The 19,614-nt window shown below is 40.1% G+C and overlaps 1 protein-coding gene across 1 annotated transcript; it reads right to left on the bottom strand.

Annotated features, from left to right (window-relative positions):
• Positions 1-3,466: 3,466 nt before the first annotated feature.
• On the bottom strand, positions 3,467-18,603 carry apcdd1l (adenomatosis polyposis coli down-regulated 1-like). Its single transcript, XM_072381735.1, has 4 exons — positions 18,095-18,603; positions 9,724-9,907; positions 6,858-7,377; positions 3,467-4,993 (listed from the first exon to the last, which is right to left on the bottom strand). The coding sequence occupies exons 1-4, from the start codon at positions 18,171-18,173 to the stop codon at positions 4,232-4,234; spliced, it is 1,545 nt and encodes a 514-aa protein (XP_072237836.1). The 5' UTR covers positions 18,174-18,603; the 3' UTR covers positions 3,467-4,231.
• Between the last annotated feature and the right edge of the window lie 1,011 nt (positions 18,604-19,614).

Here is a 19,614-nt window from a genome sequence, read left to right as displayed (position 1 = left end):
TTCTTTCTTCTTTTTTTTTTCACAGAGTCAGCTCTTTGCGTGCATTCAATATTTCTATTAATATTTTCTTTTCACAGAAACTGGTTTTGTGGTTACTTCCCCACGTCGACCGTTTTCACAGAAGAAAGTCTCACCTATCTTCTGATATCAACGGCTCAGATGATTTCATGGGGAATCTTTTTTATTATTTGACTGATTTTGCTCCTGTGCCACAAAGTTATTGTTTCAATTTACTTTTGTGGCAATGTTCAGCTTCAGCGATCTGCTGAGTTTCCAAAAAACCTCTATGAGCAACTTGATAATATATCAGGGTTTGTGTTAAGAGATTATTTCTGCCAGAGAGGTAGTGGCCAAAAGATATTTTACTCCAGATCTGATCGTTTCCTTATCACATTACATGGTTATCACTAACCTCTCATGACACTCTACCTTAAAAATAAACTTTTTATACTGCTTAAAATTGATTTACTCTATATGCAAATGTGTTTTTTAAAGAAATAATTCATACTTTTGTGTCGTAGCTAATGTTTAAGGGTGGTAAAAATACATTTTAAGAAAAGTTCAATAATAAAACAAGAATTAATTTATTCAGCAAGTTAAAGTGAAAAGAAATCAAACCTTTTGTTATTTATTTAGAATTTAACACTTAAAAGTTCAGTTGAGTTTAACCATTACAGTGTTTATGTGCTTTTATTAGATTTTATCCGATCAGGTTTACTGTTACAGAATTATAATCAGATCCCGTTTTAGATACTGAAAATCCTGATTGGTTAATGGCATCGTGTGGTGTCATCTTTCTCACCAAAGCCCCGTGCACTGTAAACCACATATGGAAACTTTGCCATTTGGTTTAAATTCTTTGAAATGAAGCGCGTCCATTCCCTCTACTTGCTCAAGTGTTATTTTACAAATGCATCTCTGTGCACAACACTTCACTTGTGTCAGTCATAACACTGACTATCTGGACTTAAACACTGTTTATTCCTTCTCTGCTGCTGCTCTCGACTCATTTCTTGTCAAAATGATGGCGAGGTCTGTGTTCTTGGCTGATGGACGTCCATTCAGTAGTTGTTGCACTGGAATATCTGTCGAAAAATGTGCAAGCCATATGACGGCTATTTATCACATGGCAGTATGCACACACTATCAGGGCTTTGAATCAGACCACAGGATGATCGCATTAAGCTAATGCTCACCCCACTTTTCAGTTTCTTTCTTGAAATGAAACATCAGCATTGGGACACAGTTCAAGTAAACTTTTGATTTAATTCTTGCCAGCTTGGTCGGTCCACCACTTCGGTCAAGAATGAAATATTTCAGCAGCTATTAACTAGCTTGCCAGTGCATTCTGAGCGCTCCTGGTTTTCAAAGGATGAAAACTCTGTCTCTGGTCATCACTTGATTTTTCATTGCAAGCACAATTAGCCTGACATTTGAGTTTTAGACTGACATATGTCAACAACTTTTGAATTAATCTCCATTTTGTTTGGAACAGACTTTCATATTTCTCTGAGGACCAGTAGTAAGACCATTTGTGGCCCCTTGTTATTTAATGCTTCCTGCACTAGTTTGGCTTATACAGAACAATCCAAAAAGTTTCACCTCGAACTTGTCACATATACTGACACTCAGTCCAGTCCATTTTAAACTCAGAGGGGATGTCCAGAGTTTTCCACATTGGTGCTGTGACAGTCCAATGACATGCTGCCACAGCAACGAGGGAAACGTTTCTGCCAATAACAGCAAACTCTCACCAGCAGTTGTAAAGTTCACTTAATTCAAGAGAGAAATTAGCTCATTATGCTCTGCTGGTACTTTCTTTAATGTCTGGATACATCCAGTCCAGCAAATCTGACTTTTAATTATCATTCTTAAATTTTTTACCAGTTTGAATTTAGAATTTATCTTTTAACGAATGGCCCTCTGTTACTACAAAAACAAACTGGCTAAAAGTTGCAGATATAAGCAGCAGTTCATTACAATAGACAGTGGAATGGAGAGACACTGGGTTTATTAAGCCAAAATGCGATAGAGGAGTTATGTGATTTTTCTGCTGACAGACCGGTTCTTCAGCGTTTCTGTTTGCTGTGTTTAACACCTGAACCAGTTCAGTAAATGAACAAAATTTTGCCTAAAAGAGCACCAACTGTCCGTAGCTGAACTGTAAATGAGGGAGATGACAGTATTTTAGAAAACTGCTCGTCAAGTAATTTTAAAGTATCAGTATCAGTTTGATGTGTTTTATTGTGGGCTCTCTCAGTTTGAGCTCTCAGGCTAAATAGTGTATGCTCTTAATAATAACATGCCTTAAGGGTTATTGACTATAATATGTGTAATACATTCTCATGGTAGCTGGAAGTGGTTGGACAGATTTCAAATGCAGACACAACCCCACAGAAGAGAGGGGTAGAGGGGAGTGCGCCACTCCTACTCCTAAAATCAGTAGCTTTTTAGTGTATGAGGGAGGTTCTGTGCTTTATTTCTGTGGTATTTTGACAAAATCATGTTCCAGCCTTTTCATTAAGACCTCAAGAATCTATGTCAAAAGAGGTGCAAAATAAAGGCAAAAAAGTGAAAAAACAGTAGCATGTTTGGTGTGCCAGAAATGATTGATGTCAGTCATTTCCACTAATGGACCTTGGCTCATTTCTGAAAAAGGTATAAACCACCTTCAGTGAATGTGAGCTAGTGAGAATTTCTTCTTTTTGTGAAGTACCACTTCAAAATGTGAATAAATCAGTGTTAGGAGCCCAGTGTGAAAGCTCTGTTAACCCACATTTTAGCCAAAACATAAAAATCACCGACAGATAGAGTGGCTAACATGTCAATGGATGGGAGATATTTAGCAGCAGTCAGTTCTCGTAGTTTGAGTATTAGCAGTGGGGAAAAAAAGGCCAAGCTAACAGAAGTGGGTAGACATGGGTCAGAGGTCTTGTGGGGTGTTCATGGTTTGTGCAGTCGTGCTGAGTACATTCAGAAAGTGACCGTGGGAAAAAGGCAAATCGCTGCAGCCACCAGGAAGCTTTGGGACCGAACCTTCTCATGGACAACCTTCCAAAACCTCTGAAGGGACTTCTTCTTGACAATTATTTATTTTTTCCTTTTCTTCATCAGGATAACACACCTTGCCACATGGCAAAAATAATTCGGGAAGGGTCTTGGAGAACATGAGAAAGTGTTTCAATTTCCCATGTTGTCACATCGATCGAGCGTCTCTGGGATGTGTTGGAAGAACGCATCAAGTCTCATCCTCCCTGTTTGCTGAACTTTAAGAATCTGCTGCCATGGGACGCCTTCAGAGGTCTCGTGGAGGCCATGCTGTGACGTTCCACAGGGGCAACTCACACTCTGACTTATTTGTGATTATCTATAGTAGAAGCTCATAGAGCCATTAACATGGCTGTAGACCTTTAGTCATGCTAAAAAGATCAGTTAAAACCAAGAATTTAAGAAAAGCCATTTTTAATAGACGGAGAAAATATTACATACAAAGGTAACTAAAATATTAGACAAAAAAATCTCTCTTTTTATGAAAAAGTATTATATAAATGGTTAAAATAAATATTCATTAGATTTGTTTACTCTGACTGCTGACAGAAAAGCAGACTAATGCACATGTTTTAAAAGAGCATAGAGATAAAACAACATTTCACACCACAGTGGCTTTAGACCAGCGACCTTGGCTGCACACACATTTTCTATCTTGCTTCTTGTCTTTCCAGTATGTCTATTGAAAAAATGTTCTGTACAAAGTGCATTAGTTGTGTTGCATCTTGGTGAAAAGTCCATGACTTACATTTTTATGTGGAAAAATTGATCCAGATTTCAACATCAGTATTTTGCTTTGTAACAGGATCATAAGAAAACAGCTCTTAGTCATATATGATAGATGATGCTGTAAAGTAATAAAATTGGTTTGATTTATTATCCAAACACTACCAGATTGGAATCAATTTACTTTGAGGGACTTTTATGATATTTTGGTGGTCTATACAGATTAGTTTTTACATAGAAAAATAGCTGAGGTGAGTCATGAAAGTGAACCCACAGGTAGCATCTGAAAGCCAGACATAGAGAAAAAAATTCAGCTCTCCTGAATGTCTCTTCATTCTTCTGAACCATCTCGCAGGTGGTTATCATTATGCAGACAGAGAGTGAAGAGCAAATGCCAGAAAACAACACTCATCACTGACTTCAGCTGTGTAACAGGTTGGATTTGTGAACAGTGTCTCTAATAAACACAGAGCCAGCTGCCCAGCGCACAGCCAAACACCAGCAGCACCAGCTGTGCATGCCTCTCTGTCGCGCTGGCTAACTGTACTTGCTTGCTGTTAAAACTCATGCGGGAGGATTGTGTCTCTCCCTCACTACAAAGCACCATGGGAGGCTGAAAGGACGTGGGTCGCCTCAGCGGTCGGTCAGGACTGGACGCATCAGTTGGCCTCTCTCCCGTGAACAGCAGTGGGAGTTTCCTGTGATCCAGCTCCATCTTAAAGAGCTCATACTCCTTGTGTGGCAGCTTGATGCCCAGCACAGGGCACCCATCTGTGGGGGTCAAGTCCTGCTCCACCCTGACCTTCCAGCTTCCTGCCAGACCACATTTTCCTGGCCTCGTACTGTTCAGCAACTTGGCGGTGGGCTCGTCCCAGGCTGTGACTCTCACCTGGGTTACCTTGAAGACAAACTCATATGCTCCTGAGAGTTTGGTGGAGGGGTTTTCCTGAGCATAGTGGCCCAAGGCTCTCAGGGTGAAAGTGGGCTGTGAGCAGGCGGGGTCGGAGTAGTGCCTGTAGATTCCTTCCCAGGCATGCTGGCTAGGATCAAAAGTGAAGTCTCGGTTGAGGAAGAGGACAGTAGGCCGGGTTTCACAGCGCTGGCTGACCCAGCGGCCAGCCAGAGACAAAGGAGCAGCGGTGCTCTGGGGCAACTTGGGGGGGCGCTGCTCTGAGGAACGATACACCAAAGCGCACACAGGGCAGGGGTGGACGTGATACTGCAAAATGAGAGGGAGAGGCGAGAATTTTAGGCCAGCAACTCATGATTATGCATGAACTGTTTTTAAGAAAAAAAGGTGTAACTGCTCCTGTAGCTGTAGTGATGTACAAATGTAGTATTAATACACATCATTATAATAATTTTGTGATTTGATCTAAGCCGATGAAATAAAAACACTAATTATTACAGAGTAGGATTTTTGTACAATTTTTTCACTCCCTTGTATTCTATTTTGAATGCAATTCAGGTGCCAAAAAAACAAAACAAAGGTGAACTGCTCTGAAAACAAAGGAATTTTTAAAGTTTTCTATAGCTGTTACAACAATATTGTTCATGTAAAGGCTTTTGGAGATCATAATCATCTAGTAATGTTCTGGTATTGTGGCCAGTTACCAGTTATTTGATTAAAAGCCGAATTAACTCAACATTTCTGCTCTACAGCTTTGCTTCAAGAGTAAATTGTATGTTTTCAATCATAAATATGATCTTCATGGATTTGGTTTGTTAGAAGAAAGTGAGTTTGTTATATACATAAAACCAAACTCTGCACATTTAGGAGGAAACTGATTGACTTACAGGTGTATCTTTTCGTGCGTCCTGTAGACATGTGCAGTTTTACCGCTCTCTATGACTGGACTGTTTATGTAACATGTTACAACATAGCAGAGAATTAAAAGTGTTCAGTTTGAATTTGACACCAGAATCGAACATGTGAACCACTGTGTTGCATCGCCTCTTTTAAACACTAAGTATTTGGAAACTGAGGAGAGGAACTTGGTGTAATTTTAGAAAATAGATATTTTCCCATTTTTTACATTTTAAGAGTTTCAGCTGTTCAATGGGGCCCAACTTGTTGTATAGTTAGTTTCCTGATGTGCCAAATGTTTTCCGTGGATAACAGTTTGGACTGTTGGCAGGACAGTTTAGCAGCTGGAAATCTTTTTACTACCGAGCCATGCTCATGTAATACATGAAGGATTTGGTTTGACATTGTGTTGCTAAAGTAAACAAAACATTCACTGAAAATAACATCATCTGGATGGAAGCATACAGTATGTTGGTCCAAAACCTGTATATCGAATAGCATTCATGATGTACAAGTTACTGTGCACTAATGTGCTCCTACACCTTAGTCTTTTTCGAGATATGCAGGCAGTTATCATCATTGTTTCCTTGATTTATTTCTTTAATTTGTTATCATTACATATCTTTTACAATCTTTTGTTAATCTTGGTCAAAATGTGTTTTGAAAACATGTTGCCGGCATCACATTTAAAATGTGCATATGTTTTGAATTTTTACGCATTGGATTTGATTAGATTGTGATTATGAACTGGACTGATTGGTTTGAATTGGACAGTATCGTTGAAGTGTCTCGAGATGACATTTGATGTGATTTGGCGCTGTATAGATAAACTGAATTGAATTGAATAGTTTCAAGATTTCACATACAGTGGTCTATGTGCAAAGTTCAATTGATGTAGGGTGTTGCCTGGATGCATGAAACATTTTTCTAAAGTCTGACAGATTGTAGTGTGTTTGCAGTCCTTTGTGAGATCAGCCAAATATTTTGAAATAAAATTAACAATAACTTAAAAAAACTAACTTAAGGTAACTATGACAATAAAAACGATTTGGACACTAGATGTATATTGTGGTATTGTTGTGGTAATCTTATGCCACACTGATTCCCCATAACAGGTGGAAAATTGTAGAGTTCTGAGGGAATGATGAATATTTTCCTCTCTGAAAATGTTTTAAGTGCTGTTAAACAAGGCATCCAAACCTCCACTGCAACTGAGCTGCTCAGCGGCCAGCAATACAAACACTCGCAAATCATCCAAACTGTTTTAAAGCCTCACCATGGCGCTTTGCAGTGGCTGCTGGTACCCTGTGGGTCTGTGCTGAGTTCTCTGGATCCAATCTGTGTGAATATCCCCCAAGAACAGCTCCTGCACCTTCCCTCCATGGCTGTGGTGCTGGGTCTCCACTCGCACCAGATCCATCTCCATCATAGAGAAACCCAGCGCTGTTAGACATCCTCTCCCTGCCCGTGTGTTGTACAGCTCATACATCTTCCCGGGCACAGCTCGACCCAGACTCAGACCCACACAAGCTGCAGGCAGCCTGGAGGCCAGTCTCTGCCTGGCTGCCACAGTGTGAACCACAATGCCCACCTTGCTGAGGTGTTGTTCAGCCTCAGTGCCTCCGAGGGTAATCCAGGAGGCCTGACGCAGACGAATCTTCCCCCTGATCATCAGGGAGTAGGCTGGCTCTTCACAGCCGCTGTCAGTGTAGTAGTGCTGCAGGGCCTGGAAGTGACGGCTGGAGTGGAAGGTGTAGGATCGGGTGAGGAACTCCGGACCCGGCCGAACTTCACATCTAAATAAAGAGAGAGTGATGAATACAATATTTGTTTTAGCATGAATTTGATTTCAGTTGGGTGTTCTGAAGTGTATCTGAAGTCTGGACTCATGTAGTACATGTCTCCAATCTGTCACACTCAAAAGTCCTTCTAGATTTTAATGAGCAAAAATACATATAGATATTCTTTTTTTTCAGATCTGATGCTAGACTCGTATCATACATCTTTATTATAATTACTGAACTTTGATTAACTGCATGAACTAATTTTGATCTTTTTATTTACAGCAGGAAATATTCTCTGTAACACTAATTCAGACTTATTCAACTACTAAACTCCCTTCACTAACTTTATTTGCATGCTGTTTAGGCCTGAAACAATAACACCCTGGGCAGAGACATATAAGAAGGTCCCAAAGGATCATCAAGGCAATCAAACAGAACAAAAGAAATACAAATCACGCTGTCATGTTATTTTTTTATGTCTCCCCCTCTTGTATCCTGCAGATGTATTAAAACCAAATAGTATCCTTCTGAAGTTCTTGCTTAGGTTTGTTTAATCCTTTTGTGGTCATTGTTTTGTAGTATAGTTTGTGGTTGTCTTCCATCTCTGTGCAGTTCTTTTATTTCTTTTAAGTCAAATGACATATTTTTGGGATATTTGTCTGTGATTATTTTACATCCATTTGAGACAGTTTTATGTCTCTGTTGTAAATGCAAAGAGTTCATTGTATATACTGTGTATTGCCAGGAAAATGACAAAATTAGATACAGCAATTGAGAACATGCACAAACATAAGTGGAAATATACTGTTTAAGGCAAAAACAATACAATTCTAATGAGCTTAAAAGTCAGAATTTGGTACAACCACCTTTATTCTTCAACACAGCCTAAACCTACGTTAACAAGCTATCTTTTAATTTCTTTAGTTGTCATCAAGAATAGTTCTCCAGGCTTCTTGAAGGACATTACAAAGCTCTTCTTTGGATGCTGGCTGCTTTTTGTTCCGTTCTCTGTCAAGATGATCCCACACTGCTTCAATTATTTAGAGGTCCGGGCTCTGGGAAGGATTCATCCCTCCATAAGACCCGCTGCCACTGATTTTCAGTCCAGTTATTGAGTCATTTGGCATAAGTCAGCCATTTCTCCCTGATTCACTTCCTTAAGAATGAGTTCTTGACAGCAGCCCTTTAATGGAGGCCATTTCTGATAAGACTTCAGCCAACAGTAGATGGATCAACTGAAGGACCAGATGCATCTCTCAGGTCCCCAGGCATTGAGTCTCTTCTTTTGTCCTCCACTTGTCCAGTTCCCTCAGATTTTTTAACTTACTGACACAAAATAGTTTTATTGCTGTCAAACAGTGTTCTTACTGGTATTTTTCATAGATAAAACTAAAGAAACCAAAGACAGAATTGGTACAATTCTGCAAAAGCATTTACAATTGGTCCTTTATTACCTTTCTGTGATGTGTAGACACAACACTAGTTCATCCATCGAGTTAGGTGCCTTTTTTTGAGTTTGAATGATTCATAGGTCAGTGTTGCAGCCAATGCCCAAAACTTTTGAAAGACCTTCAGAAAGCCTTGAGAACTATTGAGCAGTACAACTTTGAAAGATTGCAAGACAGTCTGTCTGCTGGGATGGCTCAAGACTGGTAATAATTTAATAATAAGGTAATATACTATGTAACAAAGTGTTCAGTGTTAACTAGTTTGCACTCAGCAGCTGAGAGGCTGTGGATCAAACTGACATTACCAGTCATTGATAGCAAACCTGTTTTACCATCATCTGAGCCTGAGCCATAATTCAGCTATAATCAAAATTCTCATATTTTTTTTCTGTGTTCAATTTGATCTGCTTTTCAGGTTAAAAGAAAAAGCAACAAAATAGGGAAACTGAAGACTACAGAGTGGTTAGACTCAACCAAAACAATGCTGAAGATCAAATACAGTTGCCACTACATCTGCAACTTATTTTCTTGATTACAGAAAACTTAATTAAATAAAATGTTGATGATAGCTAATGTCCAAGTGTCAGGTTTCTGGCTCTGGAGATTTCTGGTTCACTTCCAATTGTACACTCTCAAGACTGTCTTTTTTATTCAAATATTGTTGTCTACAAAGCACTCCACAATTAGATGCTACAGGACAAAGTCTGTTCATTTAAGTGCACAGTATCCTCCTTCATAAATATTCTACATGTTATTTGAGTTTACAAACATGGGTCTTGCAAACACGGGTCATGTTATTTGAGACTTTGTTGTTCTTCTACAACTTATGGCATCATGTGATGTCCTGTGAGAGTGCAGTCTAACATGTAGTGATGCCAGTCGCTGTTACAACAACTGCATGAACATGTACCTTGTTGACACCCAGGTGCCATCCAGAGATGGGGGGATGTCTGCTGTGATTTTCACTCCGTTCTGTAGGTGGGGGTACTGACAGTGGGGCTCCCATTGCAGGCTCCCACTGAAATTGGAGGAGGACATGAAGGGACGTGTGGGCACCTCCCAGAGTTTACTCCCACTTCCGACCACAAACACAGCTGCAAAGGAGAAGAACAGTGGGTAGATAACAACAGTTATCAGATAAACACAGATAATTCCAGCCTGCCTTGGTGTATAAAGATTAATCTCAAGCTTCTTTATCAGAATATAACAGATTTCCCCGTTTTCCTCAAGTTACACTTAAACACAAATCAGGTAGAGTGTAAGTTGTTTCAGGGCAGTCATTTTGAGACATTTTCCATGTAAATAAGTGACAAGTTGGTGCTGAATAAACCATAGATATCTGTAAATCAGGATGTCAGCCTCAGTGCACACGGATTTGTCCCGTCACTCCAATCACCATGCAGCTGCAGCACACAGCCCCTCAATTTTGGGTTAGATCAGAGGCAGGATGTGTGTGTGTGTGTCAATGTAGGTGGAAATAACCCTAGATTATTGCATGCTTTCTGTACATGTGCAATTCCCGCACTGATAGGAAACAGTGGGTCACTGACAACAGCAGACCACCTGAGACAAACACATATGAATTAACATTAAAATACTAATGATGATTAATATTCTTGCTTGATTTTCCCCAAACACAGACAGTTAATCCAACTAAGAGCTTTTTTCATTCTATAACTATTACTGACCTGGCATGTGCACATCTGCAGTCTGTCATTAATCGTAGTTGTTTTTTTCTGAAGAAATTTGTGTGCTGTCAACACAACGGGGCTGAGCGCTCCGGCCCGGTTTCAGCTGAGACCAAGGCCAAGAGTTTTCCTGATTGTACCCTCATGGTTGCAACATGAGGAAACCTGCTGGGGTCAGTGTGTGCATTTTTTGTGTGGCTTCAGTTTCACTCCCAAAACAAATGTAAAAATGCAAAGAGGTTGAGTTCGCCCACAGGACTCTATGTTTGCTCCTGTTTTCTCCTTCACTCTTAAAGCTTTTTGGGGTGCAAATATTTTCATTTGCAAAGCTTATATATTGGAAAGTGTTATCAGCCTTCTCGTCTAACTCTCTGCTGTAAGAAAATTTCAAGAAATCTCAAACTTTTGCTTCAAGGCAGGGTGTCCAACTTGTTTTCCTCTCATTCGTTTTGCCTTTTCCCTTATTCCCTTTCCCTTTTTGCTCTCATTCAACATTAGATGCCCATTAGAACATCAGCTGTCAAAACTGTAGTTGAGCTGGGAGCATCAACCCACTGATCGGTTTGCTCTCTTGTGGCTGAGCAGATGAAGCAGAGAAAAAAAAGGGAACTCTGTGTGGAAATTGTGTGCTGTTGATTTTTCTACAAAAGGCTCCAAAATGGAGACTGACTGATCGGCATTTATTAACCTTGTTAATGTCAAATGGAGGATATTTTTTGTTCCTTTCACTCTTGGAATGCTCCCTTCATTCTGACCACAACCGCAGACATGTGTGCAGCTCAGTCGTTTCCCAGCGCTTTTCCACCTGATACACACACACACACACACAGACTCACACACAGATTTGGTTGTTTGAACTGTACAGTCACAGACCGCAGAGCCATATTTATACTGAAAGCATATTTCTTCTCCATCCAGAAGCCTGTCAACTTATCGATAAGATTAGTAATTCTTTTTGCCGTTATAGGCATCAAAACATGTTTGCAACTGCATTCATGTGATGATGTGTTTGTTTATGCTGCATGTCGCAGCAACGGGCAAAGAAACCCAGTCAGACCCAGATGCGCTCCCTCTGGAGAACTAGAATCAGAAAAAAAAAAAAAATCAGGTTTAATTAATCTCAATGCTCTGTGCAAGTCATCCAATGCCTGTTTTATGTTATTCAACCTCTGTAGCTGCATGCAATACGTTCCCTAAAATCCACCTCACTCACACACACAAAGAGCACAATGAACGGGCACTGAAAGAGGACTCACAGCATGTGATTAGGAGACATTTATGTTGCTGTGTATGAGTTTCTGTTTTTGCCAAAGCATTTCTATACAGTGTTTTTTGAGGTCAGTTGTCATTCAGTTCCTTTCCCTTTCTCCGATCTCCTGCCAGCTGGCCATATGGTTGCATTTACTAAGAGAGTGCTCATAAAAGCAGAGCTTAGTCAAACAAAATTGCTCATCATGGGGTTTTAAGTATTCTTCTAAAGAAGAGCCTATTCCAACCACAACTGAGATGATGGTGTAATACATACAGTATGATAATATCCAACCCCCATCTCAATTTGGAGGCAACCAGGGACTATTTTATTTGATTCACTTCCTATACAGGCAGTCAGATATCATTAGCTTTACCCATCAACGGTTCCCACTGATTTATTTTTCCACCATGAGCCCTAAAACTTCCCACTCACGCAAAGTGAACCTCCCTGTCACAGTATAGTGCTCCGTGCATCTATTCAAAAACAGATTCTATCTATTTCTATCAGTAAAAGTCACTGCAAGAATGAGATGTAATTCTGATTTTATGTTGATTTATACACAATAGCAGAATTCATGTTTGTCTTGGAAGAAGTTATTAGATGCTTTGTGTTGTGAATATGAAGTTGTCCAACATTCTCTCTCATTGTGTAGTTAATAGGGAGGTCTGAGAGATTTATAAAGTAATAATAATAAAGTATTATTTGTATAACATTTTGCTTTACAGGAAGGGATTAGGTGAGTTAAAGTTAAGTTAATTTTCGCAAAAACATAATAATAAAATGTGTGATGAATGTATCAAACATTGCCATGGGCTTTCTAAAAGAGGAAAGTTGTGACAGTCAGGGTCCGGTCAAATTTTCAACAGGACCCCAAGACTGCCTGACAGACTTCCTCTCCAGAACCTAAAGCCACTCCAAACACTGCTCCTCTGTCTACTTTCCCCTGCTGGTTTAATTTATCATCAGTCGGGAATGTTTTTCTTCTGCTGCAGTCAACCTCAGTTCATTGTGAAGACCAGCTGAACAACATGCAAAAGATTGGGAACTTTTGCCAGTGGAAGACAACAATCCTCTCTCAGCTGTCCTCTTGCAGTTTCACAATTCTCCCACCAGGGGTCAGCGCTGCAGCCTGCGAGCTGTGTGTGGTCTGGACGATCTTTCCGTCATCACCACCAACACTGCAGCTACCACTGGCCCTCACTTCATCTGACTGATGGCTGGCCAAAGTAATCTACCTGTCTTTGAGCTCTTATATTCATTCACTTTCCACTCACACAAACACACACACACACATATGCCTGTACGTGTATTCACAAAAACACACCGATTTACTGTGTACTGTAAAAGGGATACCATTTATAAAAGACCTCCGGGCTGTCCTCTATTTGTTTGTTTGCATTTGTGATTACGGTGTGGCAGCCTGAGCTCTCCTCTCTCACTTCTCACCCACCGAACCACAGTCAAAATACAGATTTATGTGCGTCTGTATATGCAGCTACCTTGTCAAAACAAAAACCAGATCCAAACACTTCTGATTCGGGGCTTGCGGGGAATCAAGCGCTCGTGCCTTGTTCATTACAGCGAGATGCCTTTATTTACTTCATAGCTGCCCTGAGGTGTAAATGTATAACTGACTATACCTGAGAAAATGTTGCAGAGGATCTGAAATCAAACCAAGGCAGGACCGTTCCCATTGTTTTCCAGTACAATCACAACATCCTCATGTGTGTTTTATTTCTTTTTTATCGTAACATTTTCTTTCAGCGTGATTACCTCAGTGTCATGTGAAGCCCCTTTCTTATCTTTCTTTGTCTCAGTGCTGAAGCACAAAACGCTCTCAACTGTCCCCATAAATTCCCGGGCCTTCTCCCCCTCCCCATAATTTCTGCTCCCGTCCTGCTGATGAAAAAGCTGCGATATTTACGCCTCATTTCTCCTGGATGGATGTCAGATTCCTCCCTACTTTTCTTTGTTTCTTTTTTTTTCTCCTGCTTCTCGGTGTCTGTCAGAAGTTGATGAGGTGAATGGAGTTAGTCAGGAGGAAAAGGGGTGTTTTAAGGAGGGACGAGGCATTTTCATGCATTGGAATGACGTGATTAGTGAGGTGCATGTGTGTGTTTTTCTCAACAGAGGTATTAAATGCTACAGTAGCCCAGAGGACCCCCCCATTCTACATACTTAGTTGAGTGCTTCTCATTATTCACAGTTCTCAGATGCTTTTTTAGGCTCTCAGAGCTGCTGAGCTGCCTGTGACTGTAGACGGGCGCTATAAGTCAATAATTCCAACCCTTTTAGACTTGTGACACCTTGCAATTAAATAATGTCTGCTGGCTACTCATCGTCACCAGATGCAGATTCCTATAAAGTGTATTTTCAAGTATTACACAACTTCACAAATGTCAACCTAATTATCTGACATGTTGATTTATGTTGTTGTCCTTCCAGACAGGATACGTTTACACACACGAATGGTATTTATATCATAAAGTGATCCCATGGTAGCTATAAATCATGAATTATTGTGTGATTATGAACCAGCTTTGCTCTTTCATTTGGCAAAACCCATGTTTGTAAACCAATGAAAAGTAAAAGATCAATTGGCCATTATATATTATATGTTAATCACCTTACCTGCTGTGTAACAGTAGAGGTAGTTAATTGTATTACTTTATACTGTTGCTCACATTAAGGCTAACCAGGTGAATGCCCATCGTATTAACCTATAAGGTGAGAGGATAAGGACAGATAAGTCACTAAAAGCATAGTTGTTCTCTTTATTCGGCTAATGGTAAATTGTGAAATAGACATGAAACTATGTTTTTTTTTTCAATTTTATTTGTGTTAACGGACACAACTTGAATGTTTCTTTGGGATTGCTAAGTGGAACTTCCACTGGCCGGTTATGTCTCTTTTGGCCCACATCAGGTCTGTGGTTTTTCGCAGTTGGGTCCTGACTCATCATGCAATAAAAGAAAATTTCAAACATATGTTAAATGTTGTGAGAAGGTCAGATGAAAGGCAAGCCTCACCTAAGCACGGGAGTTAATTTCCCAAAACTTGACAAACAACGAGTGAAAATAAAAGTTATCTTCAAGATTAAATCATTTCTAAAAAAAATCGCCTTTAACCAGAGGACAATTTCAATCGTCATGGTGACATATGTATATTCTGGTGTCCGCACTCCCAATGCAAACTTTACCACTTGTTGAAACTGGAAAACTCTCCTTCAGCGAGAGTTTCACAAAGTGCTGTGAGACCATACTCCATGTCATTATGTTCAACCTCCATCTACAGTATGTAAAATAAAAAGAAAGTCATGTCCTTGAAGACAAAAGTTTACATACTGCTGTGGAACAATAAATCCTTTAAAACAAAATAATGTCAAACCACAAAATCACAGTTTTAGCACCATTTCAGAACAAGCCAGTTACCAGAGAACAAACCATTTTATGTTTCTGCAAACCACAGATACGCATGGTAAAATCTCATACCTCTGAGATACACATAAGGCAACAGTGCCTCAGCAATGATGTATATGGTGCAGCAATGATTTAATGCACTTTCTCCGGTGACATGCATCAGTGCCTTACTTACCAGAAACAAAAGCTGCATCTGGGATGCTGGGAGAATAACTTGTGCAACTTTTAGCTTGGATTTGGGTTAAATTTTTTTCACTAGCTGTTAGGTTTGTTTTAGGCAACAGACAACTTGTATAATGCGTAATAAAAGCATCACAGTCTTACACAGTCCTGAAAAGTTCTGGTATGTGACAAGATGGGAGTGAGACCCGGGTGTTTTTGTTCAGAAACACTTATTCATGTGTGGTTTGTCGAAATATAAAATCATCCTATTCTGGACACTCTGGAGGTGTTAATCAATCTATAATATATATTTACATATTTATCTATAAACATCAATGTGTAAAGGGGTGTCAGGAAGCAGCAACTCACACTGCAACACTTTACTTTGGTGACCAAAAATAATTTTTTGTTTATCATAAATGGAGACAAAATTCCCACAACTTGACTGCTGTTATGACCCTCGTCTCTGAAATTAAATATCAGCCCGAGAAAATTAAAAAACTCTTTCAGAGGCACCATTTTTTGATAAACCTTTGCTACGCCCCTGTGCACACAATCAAACCTGCATTACTTCATTAACAAACATTGTGCAGGTGATAATATGCTACTGCTTTCATGTTCTAAACCCCCCAGCACATGATGCAGTTATTTGTGTTATGTAATAAGTTTCATAGTGATAACGTTCAGTAAGACAGACTGTAATGATGAGCAGTAGACTTATTGATTCAAAGATGAACACTAGGATTCAAAACAATAATTAAGGCATTTATAATTGCCATTCTTACACTATAAAGAAAGTGTTATTGCCCCTCACTGTCAGGAGCTGAAAACAGAGCGCCATGCAAAGTCAATTTTACTTTACAAAGTCTTTCCTGCTGCAGTAGCCTGCCTCCCCTCCACCCTTGTCGCCACAGTCAGGCGAAGGTCAGAATGATTTAAAGAACATGAGGTCTGTGGTGTTATTCTAACCCTGAGCCCCCACCTTCCCCCTTTCCTTATTTCTGCTTTGACCCCAGTATCTCATTGTGGCCCTCCAGGCCAGCAGTATCACTGTGTCCCCGGGACAGTGTAAGGACAACTACTGTTGTCTTTTCATCACAGCGTAAGCTGCTTAATCCAGCGGCCGCGTTTATTTAGACAAGAGATCTATAGGGGTTTGCCCAGTGGACGCTGTTCCACAGCGGTTAGCAAGCTCCGACTCCAGCTCACAAAGACACAACACACAGACTTTGTCCTGCTTAATAAAAGAGCTACGTCCTCAAGCCAACACATCCACTCACCTCCATATTTTCTCAACAATTTCTGCTGTGATTCAAACGCAACACCTTGGACTTTGGAGCCTACAGACAACAAGGAGGATATTGAATTATCAAAGCACCTTATATCCATTGTTTTGTATCTTCTTTGTGGACAGCCGACACCGGCAAGATACATTTAGCGGACAAGGGAAGTTGATGGTCCACTGATGTTTTGGAGACAAAATTGTATCAGATTCATCTTAATTTAAAGACAGTTTGAAGACAGTTTTTGAGATCTGTTTTTTTTTTTTCAAAAACAAAAGCAAAAGTCCATCCAAGGTTCAAGAAGATGAAGTTTAGATCTTTCACTGAAAAATCAAAATATCAAATATTTGATTTGATTAATTTGATCTGGTCTTTTTTTATTAAAAAGTACGGTATAAGAAGGGGAGAACAACAGGAAACAAGAGGGACATTTCTGAGAAATGTACTTCAACGTGGACTAGAACGCTTTCTCTGACAGAAATTACCTGACACCTGTCCAAATTGATCTTATCCAAATGTCTCAATTTCTGATATCAGTGACCTGTTAAACTCTGTTTAACGTGTCTGTTTGGAGCCAGCAACTCAACCTCGCCTTTCTCCTCGGCTAAACTTGAGCAGAGAATAAGGAAACAGCTCAGAGATACCAGTCTATCACTGAAGCAGTGAGGGATGGAGGGAACAGAGGGACACTGAGCTGTTGAATGATGACTATAACTGAATGGATGCCTTCTCATGTCTGTCTCCTGCTGCCCATCAACCTTAATTTCTCTGATGGCCTTCGTTACCATGAATCGAGGCAGCGGCGGCTGGACAATCAGGTCTGCACAGCAGCCCAGGGCTGTGTCAGTAATGGCTGTCTCCTGTTATTCTAACCATTAACATAATGGCAACATTAGTTCCAGGGCCATGCTTCTATGCTCCCAGGGAACTATTGTTTAAAGGCACCAGCTAGAGCCCTTTTTTATTCAACTTGTCCTGTTGCCACGGGCTTGACTGAGCTTTGAAGACACACACAGGAGGAGAGGGAGAACACAGACTGTCTATTCATGAGTCTAATGTCAGCATAAGTCATGTTTTTATTTTTTAAAGTGGCGATCCACATCCTGAACTTTGTGAATCGTTTGAATTGTGACAAATTACATAATGACTTTCCTGTAATTATGAGTTTGTCTACAATAATCTTTTCCTTTTTGTCACTTGCTTCTGCCATGTGTTCTCTAAACTATATTAATCCCAAATGTTTAGCTGATTTCTCACATGAGAGAGCGTTTATCTCTCTGTTTTCATAGTGGAAAATCTTTGGTTTCTTGAAGGAAATCTGCTTCAGTCTTTCAGGATCCAACTCTGAGAGTTTCTTCATGAGAGCTCAGGAAATCCCTTTATAAGGGTCATACTTGACTGGCATGTTTGGGATTCTTTCACATATCAATAAAAATCTGCATCAGTTAACACAATGGGAGTTAGTGACTAAACTCACCTTGCCAGAGCAGCCAGACTTCCCTCAACAGGTGACTGAAACGCCCGTTTGACATGTTTCCTGCTTCCAGGTGTTTCATTCACACAAACAGCTCAGAAACCAAACTTTGATCCGTGGGAAATCCAAATTACAGAGGCTCCTGTCAACAAGAGATGTGGGATAACACCATGACAAGAGCTCATACACAAAGTGTCCAGTAATCCCTCAGAAGAAAGTCTCCTCTTCAGCCAGCTGTTAGTTTGCCCTCTCTTCTACCTCCACTTCTTGGTTTCCATAGTTTGATAAAAAAAAAAAAAAAGTCCTCTGCTGAGACCACTCTTTCATGCAACTTCTCCACGCTGGTGCTTTCCTTTAGCTGACGAGACGGGGAGTAATTGCTCTTTCTTTCTTGCCTTGCCTCACTACCGTGCAGCACTGTGACTGTGCTCCACTCGGTGCATGTGCAGCAAGTGTGTGCGTGCATGTGGGCAGGAGGATTTTGTGCATGTGCGCTCCTGTCTGGCTCTTATAATTTTGAGCTGAGAGGAGGGAGCAGAGCGAGAGATGGAGGGAGGGCAGAGATAGAGAAAGTTTCTGTGTGAGATTGTGTGTGTGGTGGAGGAGGAGGGCGGGTGTTTGAGTTTTAAACTTCTCCTGTGAAAGCTCTGAGGAGCTTTTAGAGCAAGGTGTAAAAGGGCAGCAGTAAGATGGAGTTAACACTACAGCCACAATGCTGTAAAACATCAGTAAAACATCTATTATGTATAACCTGAGGTCTTTACTCTCTCCCGCTACATCTCTGATGTTCCCACGATGATATTTTCTAAGATATTCTTGTCTCAGTTTCCTGCCTCCACCCAAAAACATGAAGGTGGGTAGATTATTCATCTATTTATGTTTTGCTGCAGAGTTTTATGCGTTTTAAATTGAATCAATAAATTAGCTATCAACGGTAACACCCCTCGGTTTCTTCAACAGCTTGGAGGTTGGTTTGTTTGCTGTCTTGCTGAGGGAGTTTAAAACCAGTTTGCTCTCTGTGCGCTCAGTCTACTTGCTCGTCTGGGATGTGGTGGCTTTGTGAAAAAGCTGGTGGTGTGCAGAGGAATGTGCCTCCAGAGTTATGTTGTGAGCACTCAAGCTGGCTGGAAAGCACTCTGTACATTCAGGGAACACCTGGATTTGTGCTGTAAATACTACTGCCTGTATGTCAAAATGTCTATTTTTACAGCTACGAATGATGTCACTTCATTTTTCCGCATAGCTCGCCCAACACTGTTTATCATGTGCTTAACTTTTAGTCTTTATTTTACATGAAGAATAGCTGGATGAATATTGAGAATGGAAACTGCCAAAAATAAATGACGATTAATTAATTGAGGAGGAATTAAGGAATTGATTTGTTATTAGATGCGGCAAAATAATTTATAGAATAATTTTTAAATGTTGCACAAATTTATCATTATATTTCAGTTTGCTTCTACATTTACTTTAAGATAATTCACCTTATTTAGTTTCTCTTCTTTCATTCATTTTCTAATTTA

The sequence above is a fragment of the Leuresthes tenuis genome, unplaced genomic scaffold (assembly GCF_036924035.1).
Source record: "Leuresthes tenuis unplaced genomic scaffold, fLeuTen1.0.hap1 SCAF_3, whole genome shotgun sequence".
Lineage (NCBI taxonomy): Eukaryota > Metazoa > Chordata > Actinopteri > Atheriniformes > Atherinopsidae > Leuresthes > Leuresthes tenuis.
This window is presented reverse-complemented; position numbering and strand designations above follow the sequence as displayed.